General features: G+C 37.4%; 1 protein-coding gene across 5 annotated transcripts in view; it reads right to left on the bottom strand.

Moving 5' to 3' along the window:
* Positions 1–769: 769 nt before the first annotated feature.
* roq (RING finger and CCCH-type zinc finger domain-containing protein roquin) overlaps positions 770–19654 on the bottom strand; it is a 58671-nt gene continuing 39786 nt past the window's right edge. For 3 of the 5 annotated variants that reach the window (XM_076135104.1, XM_076135101.1, XM_076135102.1), the window contains exons 6-17: positions 18357–18464; positions 17725–17935; positions 16812–16949; positions 16231–16392; positions 15342–15480; positions 11585–11745; positions 10944–11010; positions 9201–9445; positions 8126–8238; positions 7474–7527; positions 6308–6595; positions 770–5935 (exon numbers count right to left, since the gene is read on the bottom strand). In XM_076135104.1, the coding sequence (XP_075991219.1) occupies positions 5867–5935; positions 6308–6595; positions 7474–7527; positions 8126–8238; positions 9201–9445; positions 10944–11010; positions 11585–11745; positions 15342–15480; positions 16231–16392; positions 16812–16949; positions 17725–17935; positions 18357–18464 (1755 nt within the window). In that variant the 3' untranslated portion in view covers positions 770–5866. The remainder of the gene's footprint in view (positions 5936–6307; positions 6596–7473; positions 7528–8125; positions 8239–9200; positions 9446–10943; positions 11011–11584; positions 11746–15341; positions 15481–16230; positions 16393–16811; positions 16950–17724; positions 17936–18356; positions 18465–19654) is intronic. The other 2 variants (XM_076135103.1, XM_076135105.1) reach the window with 2 other exon arrangements.

The raw sequence follows: 19654 nt of genomic DNA, 5'->3' as shown, positions 1-19654 counted from the left end.
ACCCACGTTTACAAGTCAGTAAGAATTATTGCATTCTTAAACAAATGCAGGCATGCATTATCACCGAGGCAGACCTCAATAATATTCTAAGGTATCTATTTGTCGGTCTAATATTACACGCTAGCGCTGCGCACACATGCCCGGCACTTCTCTCAGGGCTACATTCCTTACACATTTGTTTTAGATACAATCTCCACGTTAACGCAGCTTATATCTACGGTTTTAGAACTGAAAGACTCAACCCCTCGCTTTCCAGCACTCACTGCCTGTAAAAGCGGCACTCTAAAGCATTATATCCCAAAAAATCTCCAAAATAAATAATAAAATTGTGTATGTATGTGATGTGTTATACAAACATCGAAAAACTGTGATAATAGCATCTCTTGTCACTACAACGATTATTTTAGAATCTTATTTAATATTTTAACATCCATATTGCATTATATTCTGTCGCAAATACTTTTGTACAATTTGATTAACATTTTATAATCATCTCCATAATATATTAACATTCAGGTTGAAAAGGATTTCAGATGTGCTTCAATGCTTTCATAATTTAGAAGAATTTAGCAGCTTGCTCATGAGTGTGTTCAAGCTTTACCAACGTTGATGCACGGACGGACATTAACAATATATACTTTATAATTATTGTCTGTAAAAAAGAGCAGATGATATGTCGTGAGGAGTAGAGTCGTGCGATATCGGCACGTGAGGGGTGTGTGTATGTGTGTGTGTGTTTGTGTCAAAAACAAAAAAAAACTCAACATAATAAGGTTAGTATGTATTTATTTAACTAGGCAAAAAGGTGATCATTTTATACAAAAAAATATATTCGCTAAATCGCACTGTGTGCGCAAGTCCTATTATAAGTCTTTAAACAGACCATTTTATTTTATAAATAATGACTTTTCCTAGGAAAAAAAAATACACCAAAATATGGTATTCACCTTTATACAAACATTAGTTACAAGCGAACCGTTTTAATGTTTATAAATCATATAAAGTAAATGCAAAGAGATCGTGTGAACGCTATCGTTAGATCTCCTTTGCCGCGCTCTCACTGCGAACCGACTCCCACGAACACCTAATATATTATATTAAATACGCCTCCTCATATTATATTTAACCCTCACTTGTACACGTTAAAATATGAAACACCACGTGATCAGGTATTACCCTAGTTACTTTTTACAATACATGGAAATCGTTTCGCAGTGTGAGCGTATTGCACGAATTTATAATGTTTAGTGAATCACAATGGAATCACTACAATCCTTAAATACAAAGGTGCAATTGTGAAGAAAACCTATGAAGATACGACACAGTCCATAGATTTCCATCGACAATTGTTCCCGTTTTTATATAAATTAAAAAGAAAAATTAAACCAAAAAAAAAACACACTATGATAGGGCGTTGAGTTGTTTCTCTCAGCTATACTAAATTACAGCCTTAAGTTATTTGTTTAAACTTTTTTGCTCTAAAGTATAAATAGACGTATCACCAGCCTTAGATATCAAGGTATTGTTTTTACGAACTATAATAATTAGTTATATCAAGCGAGCTTTGCTAGTTGGTTACAATACGTAAGAGTACGGGAGCACTACTATGGCTTGTAGGAAATAGATTCAACATATGAAGGGCTTCCTAAAACGGGCCAACGCACAGATAAAATCATAGTCCTTAGTAAGAAATTGGACTAACATAAGACGCCTTTTTTAAAACAGCAGCATATTTATTTATTATCTATTTATATTTTATATTAATGGTAATTTTAGCTTTTTTGATAAATACAATATGTACATCTACTCGTTTTAATATATCATTTTAAATATTTTTTTTATATTTATGTAATTATCGCGGTACAAATGGGAAATGGTATTTAATAGAGGACTATGTTACTGGTTAGAATATAATAGTTATCGAATAATTGGTGTTTCGATTGATCACATACACTTGTAGTTAACATAGTCGATATTGCATAAATCGACTGACTACGCGAAAATAATCGTAACATACTAGCAAAGCGGATAAAAAAAATAACAATTCTTTTAATATTAACTCGACTAAACTATAGACCACGCTATACTACGATATTTTTGAAAAATAATATATTGTTGAGTGAAGTGGGGGGTGGAGGGGAAGTGGACCCGCACTGTTTTAGCATGGAGGAAGAAAGGGGAAGACGGGCATTTTGGTTAAGGCCGTTACAGATTGAGCGTATATTCTGAGCGTATAAGTTCGTACTACGTACGTGCGTCTACGTATACTCGCGATCATAATATACCCACTCTTTGTATAACGCTTCGAAGATACGTGCAATCAGTAAAGTTTTAGCGTTAGCACTACACCGGCACTGTCGGTCTAAGCAACTATTATACTTTATATTTGTTTTTGAAACAATTTGTACGTTTCACATAAGTGTTGCAGTTCATTTTGACTAAGTCTACGTTATTTCGAACGAACGATATCTCGACGGTCCACGGCTCGTCCGTATACCTGGCGTCTGATTGATGGTTTACAAGTAAACCCTACAGCCACATCACTGACATATTTTATTTGAGAGATTGAATTTTAAAATTTATAATAAATAAGGGAAAATGTTCTACAAACGTCTCAAATCTATCAAATAATATGTGTCAGTGAAGTACTGTAAGTATGAAAGGTCTAGATAGCAAATTTAATAATCCAAATATTGGTGGTTTTAAATCAACATAATCAAAAGCATTTGCTAAAAAGATCAAAAATTAAAATCAACTATTATAACATGTTTAAAACTAATTAATGCAACTAGTTCGACATATTTATTAATTAGAATAAAACGACTGTATGCCATCAAAGAGACGCCGTCCACGACGACCGTGGTCCGCGAATCAAATACAATACGATTATAATAATATTTATATCCCGAACTATCTTACAAACGGTGGCTTAGAGCCATCACACTGACCGTATATTCGACGTAGAAAGCAAGATACGGGTGTACACGTAAAACTGGACTATAAGTTGTTTAAAACCGGCGGGGCTACTGCGACTGAGCGTGTTTCCATAGCAACACGCGTCAAGATAACGTCGCTAGTACGCCCGGTGCCAGAGCGTGCTCTCTGAATACGAGCGTATATGTGCATAGAAACGAACACGAGAGACTTGTGACGTCAGAGACGTGAGGTCTGTGCCTACTATCCTGTAGCATATCAGCAACAATTAGTCAGAGGGAAAATTTCGCAGACGGCTAAACGGTGATAGACCGGGGTGTGACCGATATACAACCGTTTTAGATGTATTGTAGCTGCTTTATTCTGTTGCCAGTCAGTTCATAAGTAGCGTTTAAACTCGTATAAAAATGCTATTAAATAGTTAAACTACCGCTAATTGTACCTCAGAAACCGAGGGTATGTTGATCCTTGAACTCTCGTTCGAGTGAGAGTTCTCTTAGAGCGGAGGGGATTAAAAGAATTCTTATCGTGTTACATACGTGAAAAATACGGGTTGGAAACGGGTTCAGAACGATGACCCACTTCAGTGGGCGAAGTAGAGCGATCCGGATTGCTGTTCGTTCCCGACGCGTTCCTGGCTGGTCAAGGTATGCTACGCGATAGTGGGTACAGACCTATATAAGCGTATAGAACCAAGTTCATACGCGCCCTAGATATAACTGAAGTGTGTCAAAGCATGCGACAACTAAAATTAAACAAAATCATATCTTATGGTTATAGGGCCAAAGTGAAGCCAGTGACGCACAGCTCCTTGATAGAATTTTTAAGACGTTTGTCAACACGTTATTATATGAAATTGTATGTGTATTCACGCCACTGCCGATACATGTGTATCGAGTATAATATACACCGAGAACTAAAGGACAACTAACTACGATTCAACTTGTGATTCCGACCGTTCACACTGCGATTTTAGTGTTAAACAGGGCCTATATACATAAACGAAATAAATTATATCCATCTATTTTAAGATTTCGCAACAAAAATCGCAGTAGGAACTTTTTTTTCACCCTCAACGGCGCAGTACAAATTTCATTCGGTAACTGACCTCGTATATAGTAATAGTCACGATATCTAACCACACTAGCGACATTACGGAGCTAAGATAACTGTTCTTCGTATAAAATTGTCAGCTTTTATCATCATAAGAGCATTTTTGTATATACTTACGAATGTTAAATTAAATACTTCTGCCTAGTAATTGAATACTTTATATCTATGGAATAACTATTTGAGAACTGTTCATAATCATGAAAGAGAAAGGAACTAAGTGTCTCCACACGTTTAAAATACGACAAATTGAGTATCAAATATTAAGTATATGGGATACTTAAGTCAAATTGAAAATATGTATGGAAAATGTTATAGAAACAAGACCACCACCTAGTAATATGAAAATAGAAAATGGAAAGTAATGATTATGAGGTTATAGTGTAGATCTGTTGCGAGGGAGCGGTCCGGCCGCACTGTGAAGCGCGTATAGACTTAACGCTTCGACGTCTACAGCCGTTACGATATACTGTTTCTGAGGTTAATTTATCGGTAGTTTATCTATTCAATAGCGTTTTTATATGACTTTAAACGCTATTGAATAGATAAACTACCGCTAAATGTACCTCAGAAACCGGGGAATAGATAATTACAACTCTTGTGATTTCGTAGTCCAGGGGTCGGCAGATTGAGGCGATTTTTGAAACAAGATTACATCAAATAATGGCGTATTTTCTATAGTTTTGGGAAGGAATTTGGATTTTTTTTTGCTTATTTTATAGACTTTTAGAAACGTATTTTTTTAATGGAAAGGTTGCCGACCCCTAACCTAATCTAATCTACTTTCGATACAGAACTTTTATGTGATGCCTAGTCTTTGGTTTACGAAGTTAATACGTGTTTGGAAGTATATTGTGTTTATGGTTTTAAGCACTAAATCCTATTGTATCAGTCTAAGTTGACAGAGAACGGGAAGAGTGAGAGAATTGGAAGATTTGAGGCACTTGACCAGCTGAAGGAAGATAGTCTCCCTTCACGTACACCGGCGGGGAGAACACTGTTACAGTTTTAAAGCCAAGTTAACTCAATTGTAATAAGGTTCCATTTTGTATTTAATATCTCTTGTATTACTATACATACAAAAGATAAAATAGCAAAAATGTACCAACATAAATTTGCGTTAAATTAAAATTTTAATATTTATTTCAGTCTCCGCGCAGGGTGTACGTAAACGGACCTTAATACAAACTTTCTAACATTACTTTAGTCAATATTTCACAATTGCGAGGTAAATAAAGTGGCAAATCCCAAATATTTAGTTTTGTAACAGTTATAACATGCATATTTCTATTTCTTTGTAAATAAATTACTAACCGACAATATATTTTGAGTTTTAGGAAGAAATATTGCACTATACAGTGGTAAAGGTAAATAATCACAAGTCAATGTTTCGAATAAAAATTTAACGGCAAATTTAAAAGTCCCACAGCCACATAATAATAGGTTCTCATTAAAAACAAGATAATATAAATTCCAACTTACGATTGTTTACCTCAATTTACAAACAAATATCTACATCCGACAATAAATTAAAACATTAGATTAGCCATATATCCCAGCTTGGTGCGTTGCTGTTTACAATTATAAAAGTACGTCAAAAATTTTGTACTTTACACCAAAAAGAAAAAACAAAAACTAACTTCGATAACCGTTAGACCTCCGCCTCACTAACGCCATCTGTTGTAAAACAATAAAAAGTAACAAATGAACGAGATATCGCGCGCGACTTTCAGACGTGTATTTTGGCATCATGACGGTGTTAGCATAGTAGTAGCCTCGAGTTGACAGAATACATACACTATATACCATTATATTATATCGTTTAGTCGGCGTTCTTGAACTCGGTGTCGATGCGACGCTCGAGGGCCTGCAGACCTTCCTCCAACTCTTGCTGGAATTGCATTTAAATATATGTTTAATATAACAAGATAGGTACCAGGTAATATCTGTGAAATCAAATTCAGCACCTACCCTAATAGACGGGGTAAGGCCAGGAGGAGTAGTGAAAATGAGTAAAGTCTACTTTTGTTTTAGAATTATGTGTTTTTGATCTGTTAATCAGAATCATACCGAAAACATTTCCAGGAATTTAGATAAACCGTTTTTAGTAGACCTCAGTAGTAAATCGTAATGCAGTCTTTATGATGTAATTACACAAAAACAAATTATACAAAGGCATGTGAACCATAGCGCCATCTGTTAAGCACAAGATGGGACTGCGAATGGTAAACATCGTCATCAATGAATGAAAACGAGTACTTACATCATCTGGCCCGGTTATTTGGTAAGCTTGGGCGGCTGCAGCCAATCGTTCAGTGACGGTGGATCTTTCGATAGGAACCCTGTTCGCGCCCACGGCCTTTCTATCACCTACTATAGTAACTAAGGGCCCATTAGAGGTACTCGGGACCGGCGAGGATCCTTGCGGGCCACTAGGGCCGTTAGGACCGGGGACTGAGACCGGGCCACCGACGGCTCGTGGGCCTGCGCCCTCGACCGGCGACGAGCGGCGAGAGGACATGGGCAGATACTCTGGACGCTGAGGGAATGCCTGCCAACAAGTCTTTCATTGAAACGAACAAGCTCCGGTCTTAAAAACGGCTTATCTAAATTTAGAAAGCTGTTTCTGTTCAGCTAGAAATAAATGGCAAAGTATAAAAGAAGTATAGTTTATTTTATCCCACTGCTGGGCTTGAGTTTCCTCCCATAATGAGAGAGGGGTCAGGCCCGAGTGCGTTGAAGACTATATGCCTTCGAGAACTATTTAAAGAATTCTCAGGCAGGTTTCATCACGATGTTTTATTTCACTGTTATAGCAAGTGATAAATTAACACACATAACTTTGAAAAGTCATTGGTGTGTTGCCTCAGGTTCAAGCTTTCTTGGAAAGTGAATGCTTACACCGCTCGGCTATCACTGCTTATAAAAGAAAGGTTTTATTGAAAATGTAATTGCTGTTTTAGAGTTGTTGATATCGCAACATACTAAACCAGTCTAGTATCTTCTATAATATACATAGTATTTCGAGTAATGTGTTTGAAACCTCCAGTTACTTATTGATATGCTCTATTAAATGTTACAAACCAAACTTTGTTTATGAATATACAATTTTCTGTATAAAAAAAATGTAGCCCCAATTATTTACTTCAAATTCAAAATATATTTTATTTCGTTAATTTAGTACAAAGAATTTGAAATATTCATATTTCCTTGACCATTTCGAAAAAGCTGGTTGCCCGTGAGAAGAAACTCAAATAGAAATTACCCTGATTTTCCCTAAAGAATTCATGTTAAGTGTCCTTTGTGTTTTAAACACTATACGTTGGTTTGTACATAACTTTAATTTAAAACATAAGATACTCTGGTTTCTGCCTACCTCAATGGTAAAAAGGCGTGATTCTATGAATGTATGTACTAAAATGAACCTACCTCAGCGTGCGGGGCCGGTGGCAGAGCACTACGCATCTCGTTGAAATTGAACATCTGCAAAATACATCAAAACTAGTGTCAAATTCATCGAGCATGTCTTTGTGACAAAGTAGGCGTGAGCCTGAATTGATAGAAGCGCCATCTAGTTATACATTTTAGAACTAATAGTCTTAAAGCATTTGAAGGATTGTATAGTTAGGGTCTAAGAGGGTCTCGGAGGCTAGCTTCACACCCTCACGTTTCTCAGCCCGCTTTGTAAAATCTAGGCAACTCACACGTTATCTGCCCTTCAAAATGAATGGAAATCATAAATTACTAGTTGAGGTCTTGTAACAAACTGTCTCATACCTTAGGTAATGATTCGGTGTTGAAACAGACTACCTAACTGCTTGAAGCTTAAAGAGTATCATAAATTTTATCCATCTTTGGGGTACGGACGGATTTCCAGCCGCCGACACTTAAACCAGTATTGTATAAAAATGTCATCCTCTCTTGTTACTTTAAAAACTGTTGGACCTGTAAAACTTATTTAATTCGCTATGCTTATCCTATCTGGCTTATATCTTCTGGGTTGTAGTATCCGTGCCTAACCTGAAATGTATCGTGTTTCTTTTTGAAATAGAGAGTATATGATGGGAGTGAAGATACTGACCTCGCCCGGGTTGGGGGCCCACACGGCGGCATCAGCGCGGGGGTCCAGACGCATGTTGGGGAACGGCGGCGGCGGGTTGCGGTAGTCGGGCATCAGGTCCCCAGGGATCACGGCTGCAATAGGAATTACATCGTCTTTGTATATAACATTATATACTGTAGTGGCTTTTGACTTATCATTAAAGAAATAACTTTATTTAGTGTGCCAGCAATATCAATCGTATTTATACTTACGAAGTAGCAAGAAGAATATAAATTTACTCTCCATTTAATTGGTTATTCATTTTAATGCGCTCAGCTTAAAGAAAATTGCAATAGTTTATTTTGTAACGCCAGCAACTTAAGACATCGAACAGCAGCGCTTTATTCCAATACACAAATAACATTGAACCACATTGAACTCTATCAAAACCAAGTAATAATTTTTAGCTTTTGCAATCAGTTACACCAGCAAAGACGGTTTTTGTAGCCCAAATATTTCCTAAGATATGATTTATCATCTTTCCAAATTGCTTTAAGGATATAGTAGTGAAGGCGAGGCGAAACTTTCGCTTTGATAATACTAGTTAGCTCCGCCAGCATGGATTACAAACAAAATATTATTCTAGCCTATGTTCTCCCCGGGATATGTCCCCTGACCAATTTTGTGTAAATTGGTTAGGTAGTATGACAGTTAACACGAAACAAACGGGTTTACTTTTGCTTTTATAAATTGGTAAAATTATGAATGAAATGATCACACATCACGCTCAGCTCAAAACATGTTATTATTCATAGTTTAAATTCTGTTAGTGTAAATGAATAGTTAATCATTGTAACACCGATTCTCCTTCGTCAGACAAATAGACTTTCTACCAGACAATGCATACAAACCAATCATCAAGTAAGCAGTTTAGCGATAGAAAAATTAGCCTTTAGACATACATACATAACATCACGCATTTTTTCCTATTCGGGTAGGCAGAGACCAAAGAGCTCCACTTGGTACGATCCTTACAAACTTCCTTAGCCTCACTCACATCCATACATCTTGTCGTAACCTTTAGAGTCGTAATAATAACAAAAGTGAAACTTACGATTGAAAATATCCTCGATGGGTATGTTGGGCTCCTGGGCGGGGTAGATGGCCGGCATGTGCACGTTGTTCTGCACGAAGGGCGGGCAGATGTCGGGGCGGAAGGGCGGCACGTTGGCGCGGTGCTCGTCGGCGATGCGCCCGTACTGCGGGTAGTACACGCGCTCCGAGCCCGGCGGGATCAGCATGTCGTTGTGAGGCATCGGCTGGCCCATGATGATCGGGTGGTGCGGCATGGAGAAGCCCCTGTAACAATTAACATGTGATAAGAAAAAGTTGGCCAAAAGGAGATGGCGGGACGACATAGACGCGTTCCTGGAAGATTGGTCGGAAGCAGCAAGCGACCGAGGGGACTGGAAGTCTAGGGGAGAGGCCTTTGCTCAGAAGTGGGACACAGAAATAGGCTAGATAAAAAAAAAGTAAAAGTTGTATTGTAGAAAGCGACTTTGTAGTAGTAAAGGTTTGCACAAGTTACTTTCGACGTATAAACGTTCATACTAGTAGATTGTTGCATGTTCTAGTGACTTGCTGGTCATAAAAGCTGGATAGGAATTTGTGTTGAGTCTGTTTTTATAGCTAATGAATTATAGAAGAAACTGCTCACTTGTTTTCAATAGGTACAACGTAATGATGTGAATGCGTCTCTAAATTTTAATACATATGATAGTAAACATTTTGATGTCTCGGCTAGATTTATCTACAATTTTGTTCAATAACTAAAGTATCAAAGAATTGTAATAGGACTCGTCACGAAAGGCGAGGGGAGAAGCGCCGCCATTTTGACGTCGTTGTAAGTATTCATGTCGATCACGTGGCAGACACCACCACACCCTAACATTTTAAGGAATCACGTGGCCAAAATGTGTACAATACACCCACTCTATCCTTTTGAAATTGTCGAAAAGTCTGACAAAAAAGTTGTAAGTTTTCGAAACTTACACTATATTAAACATAAACTAAAATTGCTTTTGCTAGCCTACCTGAAAAAACGTTTTAATTAACATGTTAATAGAAAACCTTTGACAAATACATGTTAAAGAATACCTCCTCTTTAATTTGTGATTAAAAAACCATAATTTAATTTTACAATTATAAATGAGTCATGTTGTTACAATCGATCTCAAAAAGTGACCCGCCATTTTCCGACCGCGGCCATATTTCATTTTCAATTTTTCTATAGTGCCCACTCCACCCATCAACCCCTTTCATCTATCAATATCGAAGGGTCGTAAAAAATATGTGTTCCGCCATTTTGTGTCGCGCGCCATCTTGCTTCTACACTGAATGCATTAACCTTGTAAAGGCGTATGCATTTTTGATAATGAATGCCTTTTCATTAGGACTGAATGCACTAACCTTGTAACGGCGTATGCTTTTTTGATTAATAGGCTAACAATGAAGCGTGAATTTTCAATTTGAACTAGACAAAGGGTAAGGTTAATGAAACCTTGTATTAAAAGACTAGCGGACCGCCCCGGTTTCGGACAAGTTACATCATGTAAACTTTAACAAACTATACATCAAAACTTAATCGAAAATCGTTGTATATAAGTGAAAACCGAATGACAATAGTTCATTAATATTTGAGTTTATCGCAATTGAACAGATAGACGCGCAAAGGAGACTTTATTTTCTAATATGCAGTAGTGTAGAAATACTTTTAATTCAACACAAAAGGCTTCTATAACAATGTGAAAGGTCAGTTTGTATGGAAACTAGAACAAATATAAAAGTTTCAACTTACGCGGCTTGGTGGCCGTTGTTGGCGTGCGCGTTGTCGCCCATTTCCGAGCCCATGTTCGGCGGCATCGCTGTACAAACAATAAAAACAATATTATTCAATAATCTATTGGTTCATTAGTTTGTTTACTAGGCTTGTTAGATACCTTATTTATGCCCGGTTACTGAAGCACATTTAGCGGTAGTTTATCTATTGAAACTGTTTTTTATATAAGTTCAAACGCTATAGAATAGATAAACTACCGCTAAATGTACCTCAGAAACTGGGGGTTAGTAGTATCTTCTCTGAAATATGAAGAAATATAAGTTGAATAATGACTGTCCAATTGTTGCACTCGATTTTCTTCCAGGATACAAATTCACAAGTCTTATTGGATGTGTTAGTAAGGCGGTTGAGGACTTTAAATTCTTATAAGAATCGTAGCACTAATTTCCACTTTTCTAATTAGATCGGAGTCAAATAGGCTCACTAATTCATTTACTAGGATAGGCAACACTGTATACCTAGCTGGTAAACTGTTGGTTGAGGGGAAGTCGTAGTAACTAAAGAATGCTTACTAATCATCAGCGAAGAAAATGTACAACATTGAACGCCTGTAATGCGACATAGATCAGTTACCAAGTAAAATAGTATGAAATACTCACGTGGTACGGGGAAGTTATGCGGCTCCATCATGGGAGCCGGCACGCCGTAGGGCGGGAACTGCGGCGGCAGCGGCATGGCCTGGCCCGGCAGCGGCACGGCGTTGGGGTGCAGCGGCACGTACGTGTAGTTGCCGTTCACCTGGCCCACGTACTCCCGAAACCTGCCACATATAACACACTCTTAATAAAATTGTTCCCGACGGAGCAAACACACGTTCTCCCAACTATGGCACGATACACAAAAATCAAGATCTTGTTTTTGGTTTTTATAACGAATAAATTGTTATTGTTATAAATAAATCTGTATTTCAATATTTGTGGTACGAAAGCTATAAAAACTTCCATACACCCTAACTTTTCGAAGTGCGTTTATTTGTAAACACCGAAACTACACACGGAGAAAACATTTTAAACAGAACGTATTATACATGTATTTTTTACGAATTATAGTTTGTTTATATTAGTACCGTCATTATGATGTAAAACTTTACCGCCAACCCGTAATGGCTACGTCATACCAATGTTTTGGCGTCACCATACACACGTGAGAATAATTTATGTTGTTTTCAATTTTCACATCAATCGCACTGATGGAAAATATTTGAACGACAACAATCACACGACTTAAGAATATGCAATCACGAGCCCGCATTACTTCACCTTCACCATAAAGCAATTTATTTAAAGTCTATTGCACAGCAAAATTAGAAACGTCGCATGTTATGATATAACATCATAACACAACACTACTTACTTAACAATTCGTACGCGAAGGCGAATCTTTCTGCGACGTAATTTTTCGGCTCTACTAATCTGATCCATTTTTATAAACGCACGCTAAGCCCGAGAGGAAAAACGCGACCGCGATCTCGCGAAAATATGAAAAATCACTGCCAATTATTATAATTTAGGTTACACTTGATTTATTGTGACACGGCCGAGAACGTAATTAAGAAATACCTACAGTAAATCATTTGAAACCAACATTGTATGAAACGATTTTTAAGTATTACGCAAATGTTGTCCGGGCCCGCTGGACTCGAGTGGACGAGCAGACGCCGACTATGGGACACGTTAACACGGATTGATTCAAATAAACGAATGTTCCTGCTGCCCGTATAAAGTTAAGAGGGGAAACGATGGCGGTGAGCCCACGTGTCGAACAGAGACAAAATGCTAAGTAGGTATTGCCAGTCGCCACGTGCATGCGGAACCCCTATCCAACCCCTTTGCGAGGGTTCGTCAAGGTCATTTGTAGAGCAAGGTTTCGTTTCATTCATAAATTGGCAGACATAAAAGGTTACAAATCACATCGTTTATTACAAATAACGCGTGCGTCGACACAATTCTAATTGCATTGTGACCAAATACAAATGTTTTGTTCAAAGTACTGTTAATATACTTGTGTAGATGTTATTTTGGACACTGAGTTAATGATTGAAATTAATAAAAAGTAAAATATAAAACTATATTTAGATTTATTTTCTAATGATTTTAATAAGAAGAATCACGATTTACTGGAAAATAAACGATCAGAGTAGCACACGTGACAAATCATCGAGAATAATTATTAAGAAAATCCACAATTTTAAATTCGAACAAAAATTACAAAAATGTATTTAGTTACCCATAAATATTTGGATGCCAGACGACCATTTCAGCAGAGTAGTAGTAATAAATAAATAAAAAATAAAATAAAATGAAATGTACAGAAATAAAATGACAATGAAATAAATTAGGACAGAACACGTTTTCGAACAATCAGAGAGTGTAAGAGGTTATGAGACTACTTGACGTGTACTCGACCAACTATTTTCAAAGTACCCACAAATGCCAAAAAATAACAATTTATAATATCATTCGTAGATAAATTTCAATTATTTTAAAGAGATTACCTTCGTAACACCGAAAAGAGCAACTTATTTAAGAACTACCTACAACCTCACCTGCATAGAAAGATTTTGTCATGCAAAAATTATCCTAATAATAATGTTAATCTAGTTTATAAACCATATGACCTACTTACAGTGTACCAAGTTTCACACAATTCCATTCAATAGTTTTATCGTAAAAGAGTAAAAAACATCCATACATCCATCCATACAAACTTTCACACTTAAGATATTAGTAGGACGCCTAAAATTGTCAATAAGGTTAGCCATTAAAAGATCAATTAGGAACACATAGCACATTTTAAAAGCATTAATCAATACCTTTCGGCGTATCCTTGATCTTCAGTTAGGTTCCCAATTTTGGATGTATTAATCACAGAAAATTACAAGTACTATTATTTTGAAAAGCTAAAAATATTAAATTAGAATCACCCGAACGCCCTCTCCACTTGACTAACAAGAAATGATTGCAACTTGCGAACTTCGTGTAACTTCGGCAATGATCGTCAACGATCGATACGTAATTCTATAATCGATGGGCTATCATGGCGTCTTGGAATACTAACCTATGAACACATATATCGAAGAAAACAAGCATTAATTTCATCTGTTGAAGATTCAAATAATGATAAATGAGACTGAACACGAGAAAGCTGGCATTTACCTACCTTAACAGTTCCGCTTTACACCGGCCAATCAGCAACATATAATAAATATAGATAAATAATGACCGTAAATAAAAACACAGTCCAATTTGAAATCGAATCAAGTTTTTATTAAATATAAACAGGACGTACACACACAATGATAATGACATAGGAATGTGACTAAGAGTACAATGAATTTGATTATGATTGTTACGCTATAAATAATATTTATACGCTAAAAACTAAGACGTTTGGATATAGAATTAAGTTTATACAGATCTAATAAAATCTAGAACGATATATCATTCTATAGTCCAACAACTTACTGGAGAGCCTTGTATGCAAGGTTCGCGTTAGTATTTCAGGATTTAAAACAGCGGCCAGTGTAATGAAACGGATAGTGGCTTGTTTGATATAGCTACTTTATTTTGAAAATACTCCGAAATATTGCATGCCAAGCCTCTGTACTACGTTGTCAGACTATAGCAAGATTTGACTAGCATAGGTGCTCAATAACAGGTTATATAAAAGACGTTTGTCTCCGCTTGTCCACGCTTCAAACGGGTCCAAACTTCGGAGCGCTGTAGAAATAGAAATTTGGGAAACTATACTTACTTAGATTTGATTGTAATACAATTTAAGTATGACAATACTAGCTAACCGACATTGAACCGAAAAGAAATTACCAAATGAATTTGTGTAAAATAAAATATGTATAATAATATACTCCCATATAGTTTATCTCGAGCAAGTCACTATTTAAAATGTTAGCACAATCGAGTACAACACTTAACGATGTGCAAAATCGATTGAGTAACACCGTATTAGTCTCAGTTTAACTCGACTTCAATCGAGTAAAACTTACCCCCTGTTTCTGAGTAACTTTTAGCAGTAGTTTATCTATTCAATAGCGTTTTTTTTGTATAAGTTTAAAGGCTATTGAACCGATAAACTACCGCTAAATGTACTCAGAAACTTTGCATCAGAGCAGGGGTTCCCAACCTTTTCTTAGTTCGGGACCACTTTTATATTATTCTTGTTAGCAGGAAGCACTATGTTAGTATATTAAAGATAAAGTGTAATAATCATCCTGATTTTTTTGTATTTTAAAGTCATTCGTGGACCACAAGTCACCACCGGTTGGGAACCACTGCAATAGAGTTTTGTTAGTATAAAGTGAGTGTTAGTACCCCAGTATGTTATACATGTGTTTCATACCTTTCTAGTTCTTCTTCGGAGTGTGCGAAGGTGCAGGCGTTGCCTCGAGGACAGAAGGAGCGCGCGGCCGCGTCACGACACATCGATACTTTGTACTTGGCGTGCGTGGGCGTCGTCGCGGTTTGAGGGGACCCTTGATCTGGCACAAGCGGATAGAAGTCAATTTAGTACACATAATTTAGTACAACTATAGTTATTGGTAAATAAAGAAGGTTATTGGAAATTTGTTGGTTGTTTTTTCTTTATATAATCTTAAATATAAAATCTTCATTTTCATGTCACAATGTTAGTTTCACAATTTTAGAAATTTTGTGAGCATATTGAGTAGGTCTGACCATCGGCGAACATCTATTTTTCATACCCCTAAGTGATACTATTTTCTTATTTATATGGCAAAACAACGTTTGCTGTGTCAGCTAGTAATGTATAGATTAGAGTGTATTTTTGAGATTTATTACAGAATACAACTATATAAAATTTCATAGACATTAGGGTGACTTTAGGACATTATCGTTTGGTGTTTAAATTATATAAAATTGAATCATAAGGTAAGTCAGTCTCATTAATTCATATTCTCATTTTTTGACAAGATAAATAAGTATTTGTAAACACTTGCGTATACGTATGTATACGTATATTTCATACGCGTACGTACAATACTTCATTACTATACGAAATAGAAAAAGGGATATGTAAGCCACCTGAATTTTCCATGGGAATTCGTCATTTTCCCGGGGTAAAAAGTAGCCTATGTCCTTTCTCGGGTACCAAAATATCTTCATACCAAATTTCATGCAATTTGGTTCAGTAGTTTAAGCGTGATTGAGTGACAGACAGACAAAGTTTACTTTCGCATTTATAATAATTAAGTATGAATGAGTATACTCACTGGCAGCGTTGTCAATACACCTGTCGGGCAGGTTGTGTTTCTGGTTGTGGTTCGAGTCCCGGCCCGTGGCCTGCTGCTGCAAGTAGTGGATCAGTCCGGCCACCACGTCCTTCAGTGACGTCATGATCTCCGATAACTGCTGCCACGACGGACTTTTTGCATCTGAATGGAAATATTCTTTGGATTTAGTAAAAATATGTACAATGTACATGCATAAAATCAAGCCTTTTTTCGTGGTCAGTAAAAACCAAAGACTCTTGCTACGATTCCTACCAACATCTTTTATTTTGTTCTTATCCATACATATTGGCGGAAGGAATTTTTTGTAAAATATTTTATTTAAACACTGTTGTCCTAAAATAGTATCACAGGTTAAATTTTTTGTAAACATTTTGGTTTCATTTTCTTTTTTTAAACTCCATCATTAAAAAAACAAATATGCAAACAACAGACACCAATATTTTTATCATGCAGGAATTGAACCCACAAATATTAGCAACCGTTAGCAGTTGTAGTGGCTACTTTTACTATACTGTCCCATTGTTAGGCATGTAGTTATTAAGTTAATATCTGTGTGTTACCTGGACTAGCGTCGATATTAGCGAGCCTGTCTAAGTGCAGGCTCATGACAATGAGTTGCGCGGGGTCGCCGGTCCTCTGCAGCGCGATGAACAGCTCCTGCACCGACTGCGCGAACGATTGAGGAGTTTGGAGTTTATCTGTGGACAATATAACATTGGTTATTATAGTGGCATTCAGTAAATGTCTAGACTTTGCTTTTATCTTCTTTTTTGGGACAATCTTGTGTGTTGATAGTCACGCGTTGATTGATGCTAGGAAAACCTCTACAGGAATGCTTGCTTGAATAGTTTTACAGTTTCTTAGCCCATTACTGTGTCCCAGTGCTGAGCAAGGGTCTCCTACATCACGGATTGTAGCATATCCCGATATAAAGGGGTTCAATCTAGTACAATGGCCGAGTGCTCGTTGGGAACTTAGCATTCCCTCAAAAAAATGAGATTATAATATTTGTATTGTATTCCGCTGTGCATTGGACGAGTAGACAACAATGCTTGATGCATACTGCATGACTTACTTTATTAAGTCTAGCCATATATATATGACACATGTAGCCACGTAACTTTGCACGTTGGTATACGTAACTTTGTAGGTATACGTGCTCATATTGACCTCTAAGACTAATAGTTTTAGAATTATCATATTGAGACGCTCGTAGCCAGTTGCGCTCACCGGTCGGTAAACGATCTGTGGGTTAAGCAAACCTTGGCGCGGTCATTCCATAGATGGGTGACCGCATAGTGGTATTTGAACAGGGCGTCTCCGTGTTTCGGGTACACGTAAAAAGTCGGACCGGGTTGTTGTCAATTAAGATAACAGTCGTTAAGCCACGTCAAAGGCCTTCGGGCTTGAACAACTTTGACACTAGGTTGACCACTGACCATACGATAAGAAGAAGAAGAAGAATTATCATACCTATGATACTCTGCATATGACTCTTATGCGCGGTATCTCCGTAGAGCAGCGCGCTCCACTGGTCGGGCGCGATGCGCAGCCCGGCCTCGGTGGCGATCTGCACGATCTGAGCGTCGTGCTCGCGGCGCAACGACTCGTACGTGCGGAACTCCTCCTTCAGCTGCATCAGCGACGAGTCACATTCGCGCTTCGACACCTGGCAATGAAATACCTGTGTTATTTATAGTATCTGTTGTTTGATTGATTGGTAGGAGAGGGGAAAATATGAGCTAAAGGCGTAAGTGACTGAACCAAGCAAAGACGGATGTGGTTGTTAAATTGGTTTCTTTAGGAATGCTCAGTACAATTAGCATTGAATTGAATTGGATAAAATTGATACTAAAAATATTAATATATTGAATCTGAGGGTCTGAGTTCATGTGAAATGTATGCTATTGTTGATCACGATGACCACGTGTTCAGTTCCAAAGGGTGGCTTGAGGGTTTAAATTTATGTTACACTTGTCTTATTTTCACTAGAGTTAAATTCCCGTGTATGCCAAAGAATGGCCAATTACATGACACCAACAGTTTAAATGACGTGCTACAACACTTAGATAGATAATAATATAATACAAATTGTAGCATCTTACCTTAAAACAAGAAGCTCTGTATAGGAGCTGGACGACATGGCCTATGCTAGTTTTGGACGCCTGCGGAAAATGAGGCTCCAGTCTTTGGACAACAAACATCACTAACACCTGTTGACAAAAACATATCATTATTAACATTACAATCACATAATTGACACGTATTACTGTAGCAGGTCATAGCCGAGTGGTATAAGTCTTAATTTACTACACAAGTGAACGAGAGTTCAAACATAAGCCAACACACCAACGGCTTTTCGAAACATTTGCAACCGTGGGCTCGGTCATTCTATTGATGGGTGGCCGCATAGTGGTAATTGAACTGAGCGTCTCCGTGCTTCTGAAAGCACGTTAAAAGTCGGTCCCGGTTGTTGTCAATTAAGATAACAGTCATTAAGTCAAAGGTCTTCGGGCGGCTTAAACTACTTGTCACTAGGTTGACCATTAACCACACGATAAGAACTTGCGAACTTGCACTTGTTAACGGAACAAGTCTTGAACAACACATGCTTGAGAGTTATCCAACACTTTTGAAAGAAAAGTCCTTGAAGCAAACTTAGCCAGGATTGTAGGCCAAAGAACTTGACTCCTATCTCATTACGGGAGAAGACCCAACCCGAGCGGAGTGGGACAGTACAAGACTGTAACACTTAACTAGAGTAAAGCTTAAATAAAAATGAATTTTATCCTACCCATCACTTTAATATATTTAGCAGACCCTTACATCCTCAAACGCTGAAAAGACATGATTAGAAATTCCATCATGTTAATACGACGGTTCGTATAATCCTAAATTAATACAACTGGAGTCCAATTACCGAATTCAATAGACATTATAACGTGAATACAACTACTAGACAATGAAACCGGTTACTTTGACACAACTGTTCAGCAACCAACAGTCCAGTCTCTTTGAAACACCACCAGTATACAAATAACTTAACATTTTGAACTTTATAGTAAAGAAGAAAGAGATCAGATTTGTTTGAAACGAGAAGCAGTCCTGCAAAAGCCGCGAGGTCGCTCAAATCCTGCAGCAAATAACAACTACATACCAATTTAAAGTTTATTCCTTAATTAATAAGATTCAAAATGTTATGTTATATTGTATTCCAGCAGCTGCCCCGCTTTTCTGCTATGTTCAGCCCTTTGTCTAGTATCACATCTGCCGAAATTTCGCGACTGAAGTTAGCCGCGTACTCGAGTTTTTGTCCCATTGTATGTATCACGTAATGAACTAAAGTTTGGGTCACAAACTGGTATATTAAATAACCGTTGCCGAAATTCTAAAGGGTGGCCAG

Source organism: Anticarsia gemmatalis, chromosome Z (assembly GCF_050436995.1).
Source record: "Anticarsia gemmatalis isolate Benzon Research Colony breed Stoneville strain chromosome Z, ilAntGemm2 primary, whole genome shotgun sequence".
NCBI classification, from domain to species: domain Eukaryota; kingdom Metazoa; phylum Arthropoda; class Insecta; order Lepidoptera; family Erebidae; genus Anticarsia; species Anticarsia gemmatalis.
The sequence above is the reverse complement of the archived record's forward strand: the minus strand, read 5'-3'. Positions and strand labels throughout refer to the sequence as shown.